Here is a 14,407-nt window from a genome sequence, read left to right on the forward strand (position 1 = left end):
CTTCAACAAAAACCACCCTTCTTTCATATGGAAAGAGGAGAAAGATGCCCATTACCAGAAATTGAACTTGCTGATCATACAAACACTATGGCTACTAGAGTATATCAGAGGTTAGGAATTTAGTTGTGCATAACTACCTTCTGTCTTCCCATTTTCTGTCTACTATCTGTAAAGCATAATTAAGGAGTGTGGCTGACTGTTCACTTGCCTGGATGAATGGAGTTCCAACAGCATTCAAGAAGCATGACATCATCCAACTCAAATTAGTCCTCTTGATTGGCACTCCATTCACCATTCAACTTTCACTTCCTCTGCCATCTGTATAGACTGACAAAGATGTATAACATCCACAAGTTTCACAAACAACTAACCAAGGCTCCTTCAACAGGACCAGCCAAACCGTTGACCTGTATCACCTGAAAGCCAAGGCGAGTACACAGGGGAAGACTACATTTCCCTTCAAACCACATACCATTCTGACCTGGAGCTAAATCAGCATTGCTTACTTGTCTGTAGGTCAAGCAGCGAAGCACTTCAAAAAGCAGCTCATTGCCATCTTCTTGAGGGTAGTTATGATGGGCAATAAATGTTGGTTCTGGCAGCAGCAGCTATAGTTTCTGACTAATTTTTCAAAAATGTTGAATTTTTATCATGATGACTTTGAATATAATTATCCCAAAGATGGGACTGATGTCATTTTATTCTGTTCAAGAAATAAAGCAAGGTTTACTAAACTTATTTTTCGGAGAGTGGCCCTTTTTAAAATGAATTCTTATTTCATGCTTCATGAGCTTTAAATGCCCTGTGTCATCATGGCTATCCTTCATTGTCCTCCATAATGCTCCTGCCAGTGGCACAAATGCTACTTGTGCTAATGCATTGGAACACCTTCCCAACTGTATATTGTTTATACTTAATTGTGCTGTGTTTAGTAAGTTTCATTATCTTCTTATCCCGTTATAGAAAAGATAGCATAAAGTATTTGTGTTTGCTGAATACCTTTTAAAAATCATTGTTAGTCAGATGAATTAGTATTGAATGATATCAGTATTCTGACAGATACATAGAATCTCGAGTTTTATATTCATGCCTGAAACCTTCACAACCAACTAATAATTTTGTTACTTCATGTAGATAAATCTTCATTGTCTTCGCTGTTGCAGTTTCTACTTACATTTTTGCTTTGCAAATGATTTTTCACTTTGATTTGATACCTTGTTCCTTATTCATTATTATAACTGTTGTATGCTCTTTAGATTATTGTTGATTTAAAATTCTTGCTTAATTAGCAACCTTTTCTATTCATTTCATAGGTCCCAACTTTTAGTGTTAAGGATACGCAGTCAGAGGTGAGTGTTTTGAAGTTAATTATGGTGCTGAAGCTAGAAGCGTATCAGGGGTATCTGCCTCCTCCATCCTTCTCTTCCTTCCCCAAGGGTCAACTGCAGATCAGTAGAGGATAATGGCTGCTCTGTTAGAATGGTTAGGAAGTGAGGAAATAGACCACCACAAACTTCAAGGCTCTTTATGGCTACTGAAACGCTTTCCCCTTTTTCAGTCAAACATTGCCTTGATGTCTACGGCAGTCACTTTTATCTTGCACATTGAGGTCAGATCTTTTGTCAACATTGAGACTAGGGTTATAATGAAGTCAAGAGTTGAATACCCATGACAGAATGCAAAGTGAGTCTCAGTGATCAGGTTATTGCTGGCAATGTGCTGCTTGACAGCACTGCTGATTATGTTCATCATTAAGTTGCCAGAGAGAGTAGACTCATGGAATGGGAATTGGAGCATTTGGATTGTGCAAGACATGCTGGTAAAATTTTCCACATTTTGTTGGGTAGATGACAGTATTGCAGCTCTAATAGAATAGTTTGTGTAGAGGTGTGTCCCATTCAGTCTTCAGTACCATTCCCAGTATGTTGTCAGGGCCCATAGCCTTTGCTTTAATTAAAGAGGATTAAATAGATCTGTAAAAGTCAGTTTGATTAATCTAATTGAATTTTTTTTTGGATGAGAAACAAAGAATATTGATGAGAGTCTGAATTTTAAAGCATTTGTGAAATACTGTGTAAGTGGTTGATTGCTAAAATTGAGGGTATTGGTATAAAAGGGCCACTGTCATTGCAGATAGAAAAATTGGCTTGACGATAGATTCTAGCTCGGCATGTTAAATAATTGTTTTTCAGAGTGGAGGATGGTTGATGCTGCAGTTCTCCTAGATTCACAGTTTGGATTATTGTTTTCTTGACACGTTTAAATGATTTGATATTGAAATGATGAAATTTCAAAATTTGCCTATGATACCAAACTTGGACAGCGGCAGACAGTGCAGATAGTACCAGTCCACTGTAACAAGACATAGATAAACTAGCAGTGAGAGGACACTGATGGCAAGGGGTGGAATAGAGTTATAGAATGGTAGTCTAAAAAAAAACATAAAATGAGAGGAAATCCAATTAAAAATGAGTTAGTATTTGTAAAGTAATGCACACACAGTGAGTATAATTTCTTTTGAAAGTGTGCTGGAATAATTATGCATTGGGAGGATCTCGTCAGAGTGGTGATTATTGAGCCATGGTCACAGAAGATTGAGAACTAGAAATTCAACATTTCAGCATGTAACATCTTTAGCAAAGATAGATGGAGAAAATGGATCAGCTGTCCTTGTTGTATATAAAATAATTGCATAGAAAAAGGATGCAGTTATAACAAGGTAAAAATAAAATCCCATGAATAGAGATAAAATATAATAAAGTATCCACCACACATTAATAAGTGTAACCTCCAGACCATTTAATAGTGAATGGGCGCTGGAGGAAGAAGTATGCAGAGAAAATCAGGAATTGAGTAAAACTGTTAAATGATAATCATGGAAAATTTCAACTATCCTGATATTAATTGGACGTAAGATATGGTTAAAGGGGAGAGAAGAATAGAGTACCTACAATGTACATGTGACTCTTTATTAACCCTGTCTGCAGAAAGTTCAACAAGGGAATTTGTGTTATTGGATCTGATAATGAGAAATGAACCAGAACAGATATGAAAATTGAAAGTAGTAGAATATCTACAAAACGGTGACTGTAATATAATATGCTTCAAGATTATATTAGAGAAAGACTAAGCATGATGGAAATTAAAAGGTTAGAGAAGAGGTAGATATAGCTGTTTTGTCTAAAAGGACCAAAGATATGGAGGCGGGGGGAGGGCAGGATTACGGTATTGAGCTTGATGATCAGACATGATCACATTGTTTGGCAGAGCAGTCTCAAGTGGTCAAAAAGCCTCCTGCTCCTGTTTTCTATGTTCCTTCCTATATTTCTAAACACTGATTTTTACAGGCTGAGAATAGAACTTGGAAACAGAAAATAGGCAACTGTGTGGCAAAGAATGGTATAAGACTGATGATAAACAATAGCAAATGAATTTTGTGAGGGAAAATGTGAGCTCATGCAATTCAAACCTAAAAAGGATACAGAGGGGTAGTTTTAGACAAAGCTAGTAACTGTGCTGATCCAAAGAGACTTGGAAATTTAGATGCATAGATCATTAAAATGTCATTAACAGCTGCAGAGAATCATCATAACATCAAGTGGAGGGCATTTTTATATCTAGAAGAATTCAATACAAGACGATGGAATGTTTACCAAAGGTCGCCTAAGTGCCAATTTCAGGAAATTTCATGCAGGGTTTCTCTTCAGTGAATTATGTCATATAGTTCACTGGTGCTCACCTCATTATGTGTGTCTATATCTTGGCAAAACACACATGACTTGCACCCGCCAGTGAAAGTATTTTACTTTGCAGGATCCTTCCAAAATTTCTGCCAGTGGCATCATATGTAAAACCCAGCTGTGCACCATGTCAATTGGTGCCAGCCACAGCTAGCCCTCAACACTACAGGTAGTGGGAGGGAAACTAGAGAGAACATCTCCTGAGGGCATGTAGATAGCATGGGAGGCACTTCATTGGAAATATAAGAATGTCCTGCACCAGTTCCATGACATTCTGGAGGGGGAGACTAAACAGCTAGATATCATGGTCCTTGCTGGAATCAACAACGTAGGAAGAAAGAGAAATGAGGTCCTGGATCAGACTTTAGGGAGTTAGGTACAAATGGAAAAGCAGGAATTTAAAGACAGTGATTATCCGATTATTTCCAGTGCCATCAGTAGCGAATGTAGGAAAGAGGGATAGGATAGAGCAGATAAACGCTTGGCTGGTGAAATGGTGCAGGAGGGAGATTTTTAGATTCCTGATGGATTAGGACCTTTTCTCAGGGAGGGAGCAACAACATGGGACCACCTTCCTCATGGGAAAGTTTGTTAATGCTTTTGGGGCTGATTTAACATAATTGGCAGAGAAATGGATCTTGATAAGTAGTTCAGAGAGGAAAGAAGCTGGGATGGAATTGCAATTGCTCATGTTTTCAATTCTGTCTGGAGGACAGAGGAAGCATAAGCTGGTTAATAAAAAAGTGAGCCTAGCAAGGCTGAATGGAATATATTTGATGCAGGGACCCTGAAAAGAGGGCACAAATATGCACGTGGTAGTAAGATATTATAACTGTGAGTGAGGCTTGGCTGAAATATGGGCAGCTCAGTATTTTTTGTAATAGAATATACAGATGAGATGAAGTGGGGAATAAAAGTGAAAAAGATCAGAGTACTGATCAAAGAATCAATTACAGAAATGAAGAGAGAAAGAGTAGGTCAGTACTGGGTCTGTTATTGTTTGTGATACCAGTGATTTAAATTACAATGTGGGTGAGGGTGACAAATAAATTTGCAGATGACATAAAGGTTGACATGGTTGATGATAAGGAAGGAGATCTTTGGTTATGGGAAGATAAAGGCAGATTTAGACAGTATATGAATGTGCACGTGTATTGTCATAACATTCAAAGCTATGGGCCAAGTACCAGACAGTGGCATTAGTGTAGGTAGGTTGGTGCAGATTCAATCGGCTGAAGGGCTTCTATCTGACTGTAAAAGGATGAAATCTTGGAAGGTTATTCAATTTTGACCATAGGAGTAGAAGTTAAAAACCAAATAAGGACAAACATAATATTGGGTGTGTACTATAGACCCCTAGTCAGGAAGAGATAGTGGGTCAAATTTCTGAGAGGTGCAAGAATAATAAGGCAGTTATAGTAAGCGATTTTAACTATCTGAATATTAAGTGCAATAGTTTGCATGCAAAGTTGGGAGGAAACAAAATTCAGAAGACCTTTTCTAGCCAGTAGATAGAAAATCCAACAAGACTGGTGGCAGTTCTGGACCAAATAATCAGAAATGAGCCAGCAGAGATGGAAGGCGTATCATTACAGACACATTTTGGGTATACTGAACATAAATCAATTGGATTTAGAATGAGGACAAACCAGAAATAAAAAGTCTAAACTGGGACAAGGCCATTTTACTAAGATAAGATAGATTTGGTCCAAGTGGACAGGGAGCAGCTACTTCCAGTTAAAATTGTATCAGGCCAGTGGGAGGCAATCAAGGAGGAAATACCAAGACTACAGGGGAAATATGTTCCTGTAAAGACAAAGGGCAGGACCAAGACCAAAGATGAAAAGGGATGTAAAGATTATGATTAAGACAAAAAAGCTTATAACAGATTCTGAGAGTACAATATGGCAGCATCCACAGACGAGTGTAAAAGTTCAGCAGGATGCTTGAAAAGGAGATTATGAATGCAAAATTTAGTGGCAGAAAGGCAGGTAGAACAAAAAAAAATGCACAGTGTTTATTTTTAAATATATAAGGAGCAAATGTATAACTAGAAGAAGACGAAGGCAAATTATGGACCATACAGATAATCTGAGTGGACCTGGAAGACATTGGCAGAGTCCTAAATGAATATTTTGCATCAGCCTTCACAATGAAAAAGCTGAAGCATTAGCACTGATGATAGTAACATCGGGAACTTTTCTGCCATAAGTACCTTCCTTTTGGCATCATATCAGCACCTGTTCTATTCCAGAGGGGCATGGACCAAATCTTAAGTGGGTTGCCTGGAGTCCAGTGTCATCTGGATGATATTTTGGTCACAGGCGCCTCCAAACAGGATCATTTGAGAAACCTTGATGAAACTGTGAAAAGGTTGTAGGAGCACAGCGTAAGGATGAAAGGGGAGCAACATGAGTTTTTTAGGGACTCCATTGAGGAGCTGGGCTATGTAATTGATGCAGAGGGTCTACAGAGGATACCCAGGAACGTAGAGACCATTATGTAGGGCCCTAGATCAGAGAACATGTCTCCACCAAGATCTTTCTTGGGACTTGTTAATTATTATGGCAAGTTCATCTTGGATCTGGCAACTGTACTAAAAATGTTGCATCAATTGATGGGGAAAAGGCAGCCAAGAAAGTGGACCTTGGGTTGTGAGGAGACTTACTGGAAGGTAAAGCACGTCTTAAAAAGGTCAGAAACTTTTAACTCATTTCAACCAAAGTTACCACTGCAGTTAGTATGAGACATCTTGTCTTTAGGGGTTGGTTTCTGTCGTTCATCTCACTGAATGGAGAGGAAAAGCCTATCGCATTTGCATCGAGGTCCCAACAAAGTCGGCAGAAAGTTATGCCCAAGTCAAGAAAGAAGGTTTGGGCATTGTGTTCGGCTTTAAGATGTTCACCCATTTCTTTTATGGCAGGCACTTAGTGCTATTGACTGACCACAGGATGCTAACTTTCATTTTTGGCCCATTTACAAGAATACCATCAATGGCAGCAGAGAAGAGATGGGTACTGTCTCTGTCAGCCTACTCATATTCAGTCAGAAACTGACAAATGGAGAACTATGGAAGTCCATATGCATTCTCAAGTCTTTCACTAATGGGGGATACAGATGATCCCGACTGCAACCTGAAAATTATGTACTTTTCCCAGGATGACAAGTTGCCAGTGTCAGCAAATCAGGTGCAGAACGCTACTTGGAATGACCTGGTTTTGAGCCAAGTGTTGGAACTAATCCTCACAGCGGGGATCAGTCATAGTAACTGGCCAGAAATACTCCTTTACCCGTGCAATAGTTGGGAGTTGTCCATCTCAGATAGGTGTTTGATGTGGGGAATGAGATTTATTATTCCTCCCCTTTAATAGGAAAGGTGCTGGAACAAGTGTATCAACAGCACCCTGGCTTGGTGTGGATAAAAGAAACAGTCACTAGCTACATTTGGTGACCAAATGTTGAAGCCCAGGTCAAGGAGAAATTGGACTGAGAATCATATGAATCCTGTGCATTAGTAAGGAAGGCATTGCAGTTGTCACCCTTCGCCCAAGGGAATTGCCTCAATCAATATTACAGCTGATTCATGTTGATTTTACGGGGCCAATACAGGAACAGATGTTACTCGTGGTCGTGGATGCTCATTCCAAGTGGCCCCAGATGGCGGTTATGAAGTCTGTATCAGCAGAAGCACTGAAGGACTGACTGGATGAAATATTGCCAGGTTCAGGACCCTCACTCAAGTGGCAAATGACAGTGGTCCACAGTTTATGGTGAAAGAGATCGGCGAGTACCTGGAATAACAGAGTCAGACGTGTGAGATTGGCTCTGTACCACTTGGTGACAGTTAGCCAGGTGGAGGGATTTATACACATCCTGAAGCAAGTTTTGAAGACTCCCAAAGGGAGGATTCGTTAGAATGGCAAATCAGCATGTACCATAACACGCCACACATGATGACCCGCTGCTCGCCAGCCTCTTTAATGTTCAACCATCAGCTGAAAACCATGTTGGACTTGCTGCCAGAAGAGACCAGCAAGGTGGTAAATGTGAGGGTAAAAGGACAGGAACCTCAAAGTAGAGAAATGTTTACCGGATTCAGGACGTTAACACTTTTATTCCCTCCACAGATGCTGCCAGGCCTGCTGAGTTTTTTTCGCACTTTGTGTGTTTATTTTTGATTTCCTGCATCCACCGTATTTTTGCTGTAGTTATGCACTGATTACCAAAGAAGTCTACAACATAGAAAAAGACCCTTTGGCCCACTGTGCCTCCATTGGTCAAAAACAAACACCTAAATATTCATTCTAAGGAAGGTTCACCGAACCCGAAACGTTAACTGATTTTTTTCTTCACAGTTGCTGCCAGCTCTGCTGAGCTTTTCCAGCAACTTCTATTTTTGTTGTGGTAGATATTCTAATCCCATGTCCCAACACTTGGCCAATAAGCTTGTTTGCTTTGGTATTGCAAGTGCAGACCTAATTAAAACAAATAGCTCCTTTACTCCACAGAAATATTTTAAAAAGCAATGCTCTTGATCCTGTACTAAAAAACTTCTGCTTACAGTGGAATCCTCATCTAAAGACTTGTTCACAATTCTTCTGCTGATGGTAGTTTCTTTTGATTTTATGAGCCATATCAGAATAAATGGAATTGTGGCTGCATTACATTGGACTTAGGTTATGGACTATACATCAGCAACTTACTGTCACATGATCAGAGGAAGACATTTAAGATCGGACCAAAAGCAGCTGACTGTTCAGAGTTTCAGAGCTGAACACCACAGTATACAGGTAGAAGCAAGGTTTGGAACCATGATGCTTTAGGAAGACTAGTTTGTCAAGGCTGTAGGTTTCAGACATCTGCAGTGAGCTAAAAGAAGGCTTGCTCACTGCTAGACCTGATGAGCAGGTATTATCAGTGGCTATCAGATTGACCACTGCCCAGTATTGCCTCTGAGACATGGAACATATACCGGTTGTTCATAACCACTGTTCCTTTTAAGACGCCCATATGCCTGGCTCTTAATATTCATAAAGACATTGCACAGTACAAGAAACAAACCATACACAGCAAAGAAAAATTAAAGAAAGTATCACTTTTAACATTTCAGCTAGAGATATATTTGAGAATTGCAGTCATTGAGCCACAAATGCATCCTAACAAGTGTCTGGTTGTTTGGCTTTTATGAATCCTGTCTCTGATGAATCCAGTCAGATTGAGCAGGTGGTTAACTACACACACACTTAAGAACATGAAAATCTGCATTGATGCATTGGTTAAGTGGGAAGCTGTTAGTCTTGTAAATCCAAAATTGCAAGTTTGATCCCTGCTCGTGCCTAGCAGCCCTGTTGTGGTGCAGTGGTTGTGTCCCTATGGCCGGACCCAGAGGCCTGGCTTCAAGTTCCACCTGCTCTAGGGGCTTGTAATAACACCTTTGAGCAGGTTAATTATAAGAATAAGTTAAATTAAAAATATTTTTAAAAGCGCATAGCAGAACCCTCTTTTGGCACAATGGTAGTTTTCCATCCCCTACTTGAAGGCCCCAACTGCCGCAAGGGTATGTAATAACATCTTTAAACAGATAGGCCTGCGTTCAAGCCCCATTTGCTCCAGAGGTGTATAATTACATCTCTGTACAGGTTGATTAGAAAAATAGGCAACATAAAAAAAGCATGTACACCATTCAAGTCCTACCTACTCTAGGAGTATGTAATAACATCTCTGAATGGGTAGATCAGAAAAATAAGTTAAATTTAAAAAAACATACCATTCAAGTCCCACCTGTTCTAAAGGTGTGCAATAACATTTCTGAAGAGATTGATTAGATATAATTAGGATTATTTTAATAAAGGATAAAAATGTTCTCAAACTTTGAGTAACACAGTTGACACATCTATGTGTTTTTGTGTTTTTATAGATCACTTACAAGGATTCTGCAGTGGACATAGAATTACAGTGTGAAACAATTAGTCACAAATTGCTCTATTTGGAAGACCAACTGCACACGGCAATGAACAGTCATGACAAGAGTCTTATTCATATCCTTTAACTTTGGAATTGTAGAAACTGAAATTAATTTTGCTGCGAGTGCACATCAGTCTTTTAAGGGACATTTGTGTAACATTTCAAAAACTTTTATTGTGATAAGTAGCCATGAAATGATCCTGCACATTTCATGGAAATTTATTTAGTTAGAAGTAGATTGGAATAGAATAAATGCTGAGGAGTTTGAAAGCTAGTAAACACTTAGGAAGAAGAACAGTTATTTTTATTATTTTAATAGAACGTTTAATCAAAATATTTCAGGAGTGGAGTGCAAACAAAATATTTTAAGCTACCTGCCGGAACTATTTAAAACATTAATACAATTGATTTAACAGTCCCTTTTACAAATGTATTCTTGCTTTTCAGCATCCTTCCTCTGGATTTCCACTCATTCAGATCTTGTCTTCCTTTTTATCCAAATAAGTAACTCCTTGTCTCTAAGACTACCAAAATTGCAATTTGCTCAAAGTGCTTTAGCCAGATTTTGCAATGGATAACAAGACCAGTAACACTTAGGGTGTGCTGTAGTTTTCAGACTTCATTTCACCATTTGAAGGTCTGCTGTCTGCAAATTAGAGGACATGAGAAGTGTTACTGGTTTTGTTATCCATTAGTCAAAATGTATAAGCCAAATTTTTGCGACATTGCAGTTCCTCGCCACAGTCAAGTCACTTCATTATTTTAGAGTTATTTTGAAACCTAAGAACAATCACAATTACTTTTCTCCACAGTGAAACAGCAGCTCAAACTCTTCACATGGCCCCACTCTTCCATTGCAATAAGTACAAAGATTTCGTGAACTTGGTCTCAAAATTTTTGAATGATCCTTTCAGCTGTGTCTGCTGCCACCCATCTATGCTACATTCAAAGAACAAAAAAACTATACCACACAGTAACAGGCTCTTTGGCCCTCCAAACCTGCGCCAATACATTTTGCCCTTCTGTACTAAAATTGTCTTCACTTGCAGGATCTGTATCCCTCTGTTCCCTTCCTATTCATTGAGTTGTCTAGGTATTTCTAGAATGTTGCTATCATATCAGCTTCCACCACCCTTTGTGTGAAAAACTTGCCTTAACTGACTTTTGAACTTCTCCCTCACTCCGTAACTTCAACCTGTGTCCTCTAGTAACTGACCCCTCCACCCTGGGAAAAAGTCTCATACTTTCCACTCTATCGAGGCTACTCACAATCGCTCCTCAACCTCCTGCATACCAATGAAAACAAACCCAGTTTATCCAACCTTTCTATACAGCTAAAATCCCTCATACCAGGCAAGCTGGTGTACCAGGTAAACTTTTTTCTGTACCCTTTCCAAAACATCCACCCTTCTGGTATTGTAGTGACCAGAACTGTACACAATAGTTAGAAGTGTGGCCTAACTAAAATTCTATAAAGCTGAAGCATAATTTGTCTATCCTTATACTCAATGCCTCTTCCAATGAAGGCAAAGCATGTCATAGGTCTTTTTTACGACCTTATCAACCTGGACTGCTGCCTTCATTAATCTGTGGACCTGCACACCCAGATCCCTCTGCATATCAATACTCCTAAGGGTTCTGACATTCACTGTATAATTTCCACCTGTACATGATCTTCCAAAATGCATTACTCACATTTGTCCGGATTAAACTCCATTTGCCATTTTTCTGCCCATGCCTCTAAGGAATCTATAACCTGCTGTATCCTCTGACAATCTTCCTCACTAACTGCAGCCCTACTAATCTCTGTATCATCTGCAAAATTACTAAATGACAAGCTACATTTTCTTCCAAATCATTTATGTAGACCACGAACAGCAGAGGTGCCAGCACTGATCCCTGTGGAACACAACTAATCACAGCCCTCTATTCCAAAAAAGCATCCTTCGACTGCTACTCTCTATCTCCTATGACTGGGCCAGTTCTGTATCCATCTTGCCAGCTCACCCCTGATTTCATGTGACTTCACCTTTTGTACCAGTCTGCCACGAGTGCCGTTGTCAAAGGCTTTACTGAAGTCCATTTAGACAACATCAACCACTTTTCCCTCATCAATCATCTTCATCACCTCCTCAAAAAACTGGATCAAGTTAGTGAGGCACAACCTCCCCGCACAAACCCATGCTGTCTCTCACTGATAAGCCCATTCGCATCGAAGTGCATTTAGAGCTTGTCCCTGAGAATCTTTTCAAATAATTTCCCTACCACCAGCGTGAGAATCTCAGGCCTGTAATTTCCTGGACTATCCTTCTTAAACAATGGGACAATATTGGCTATTCCCCAGTTCTCTGGGACTTCACCTGTGGCCAAAGAGGATATAAAGATCACTCTCAATGCTCCAGCAATTTGTTTCTTGCCTTCCTCAATATTCGGGGATAGATCTCATCAGGACCTGGCGTTTTATCTACCTTAATACTTTTTAAGACACACAACAGCTCTTCCTTTTTAATAGCAACTTGGCCTTGAAATTCAACACTCTTTTCCTCGGCCAATTCCTTCTCTTCGTTGAATGGCGACACAAAGTATTCATTTAGGACCTCATCTACCTCTTTTGGCTACATGTTTAGATTTCCTCCTTAGTCCTTTCCCTGGCTACCCTGTCGCTTTTTATATATGTATAAAAAGCTTTGGGATTCTCCTTAATCCAGTTTGCTAGTGACTTTTCATGACCCCTTTGAGCAATTCCTTGTTTAAGTTGTTTCTTACTTTCCTTATATATTTCAAAGGCATCGTCAGTTCGCTTCCTCTTAGACTTATGTATGCTTACTTTTTCTTTTAGATCAAGGTCATAACATCCCTGGTCAACCAAGGTTCATGTAACCTGCCATACCTGTCCTTCTTTCTCACAGGAACATGCCACTCCTGAACTCCTTTCAAACTCCAGTTTCAGCTGCCAATTGAAAGACTCCCACATGTCTGATGTGGATTTACTCTCAAACAGCCGCTTCCAATCAAAACTCTCCAGCTTCTGCCTAATATTGCTGTAGTTTGTCTTTTCCAAGTTAACACCTTCACCCAGGGACTGCTGTTATCCCTTTCCATGAGTATCTCAAAACTCACAGTATTATGGTCACTACTCCCAAAATGCTACCCCACTGAAACTTCACTCTCCTGTCCGGGGTCATTTCCCAAAACCAGGTCCAGTATTCCCTAGTTGAACTGTTTACATATTGTGTCAAGAAACCCTCCTGAATGGTCTTTACAAATTCTGCCCCATCCAAGCTCTTATGCAAAGTGAGTCCCAGTCAATATAGCAGAAGTTAAAATCACCCACCACAACAACCCTGCTGTTTTTACGTCTTTCCAAAATCAGTCTACATATTCTCACCTCTATCTCCCGCTGGTTGTTGGGAGGCCTGAAATATACCCGCAGCATTATGATTTCCTTTCGGGCATCACAATGGCCACGATGCAACAATTCAAAAATACCCATGGATCTCTGGAGCCTTCATCTCCTACCCTTCGCTCAAACTCGATTCCCCTCTCCCAACCCCACCTCCGGTCAGGTATTCACCATCCCTCCTAACCTTCTGCTCTCCGATGCTAAACGTTCCGTACTCAGCAAAGGCCTCAGCTTCATTCCTCTGTGTCCCCACCTCAACGAATTTCGGGTACGACATGACGTCGAACACTTCTTCCACCATCTTCGCATCCCTGCTCATTTCTTCCTGTTCCACAGACCCCTATGCCTAGTTCCAACATTCTCCCACCACCTGGAACCCTCCCTCTGGCCTTTTACCTGCACTCGATCCGTTCATTGAGAACTATCGACGTGATATTAGTCACCTCAATTTCTCTGCCCCCTCACCAAATCCAACCTATCTCCCTCCGAAGTGACTGCACTCCCTGTACTCAGATCTAACCCTGACTTTGTCATTAAGCCTGCCGATAAGGGTGGTGCTGTTGTAGTCTGATGTACTGACCTCTACCTTGCAGAGACTGCGTGCCAACTCTCAGATACCTCCTCCTACCTTCCCTTGGACCATGACGCTCCATGGCACATCAGGCCACTGTATCCACTGCGGTAACTAATCTCATTTCATCCGGTGATCTCCCCCACTCCACTTCCAAACTAATTGTCCCCCAACCCTGCATAGCTCGTTTCTACCTCCTGCCAAAAATCCACAAACAGGACTGTCCAGGCAGACCCATTACTTCAGCCTGCTCCTGCCCCACAGAACTCATGTCTTCCTACCTTGACTCAGTCTTGTCCCCACTGACCCAATCCCCGCTCTCATATATCCATGCTTCGTCTGATGGCTTACACCGGTTTCAAAACTTCCGGTTTACCTGTTCTAGCCACTTCCTCTTTACCGTGGACATGCAATCCCTTTACATGTCCATTCCCCACTAGGAGGGTCGTAGGGCTCTCTGCTTCTTTCTGGAGTGGAAATCTGAATCATCCCCACCCACCACCACCCTCTTTCACTTGGCTGGACTTGACCTCATCCTCAACAACTTCTCTTTTAACTTCTTTCATTTTCTTCAGGTAAGAAGGTTTGCCATGGGTACTCGCATGGGCCCTAGTTATGCCTGTCTCTTCTTGGGGTACGTGGAACATTCCTTGTTCCAATCCTATTCCGGCCCCCACTCACAACTCTTTCTCCGATACATCGATGATGTCATTGGTGCTGCTTCCCTCT

General features: G+C 40.6%; 1 protein-coding gene across 1 annotated transcript in view; it reads left to right on the top strand.

Moving 5' to 3' along the window:
• The window catches only part of disc1 (DISC1 scaffold protein), a 96,934-nt gene that overhangs the window by 70,424 nt on the left and 12,103 nt on the right, over window positions 1–14,407 (top strand). Inside the window, exons 12-13 of the mRNA XM_059645557.1 lie at window positions 1,328–1,349; window positions 9,658–9,777. Coding sequence (XP_059501540.1) covers window positions 1,328–1,349; window positions 9,658–9,777 — 142 coding nt within the window. The remainder of the gene's footprint in view (window positions 1–1,327; window positions 1,350–9,657; window positions 9,778–14,407) is intronic.

This window comes from Stegostoma tigrinum, chromosome 4, assembly GCF_030684315.1.
Source record: "Stegostoma tigrinum isolate sSteTig4 chromosome 4, sSteTig4.hap1, whole genome shotgun sequence".
In the NCBI taxonomy this organism is placed as follows: domain Eukaryota; kingdom Metazoa; phylum Chordata; class Chondrichthyes; order Orectolobiformes; family Stegostomatidae; genus Stegostoma; species Stegostoma tigrinum.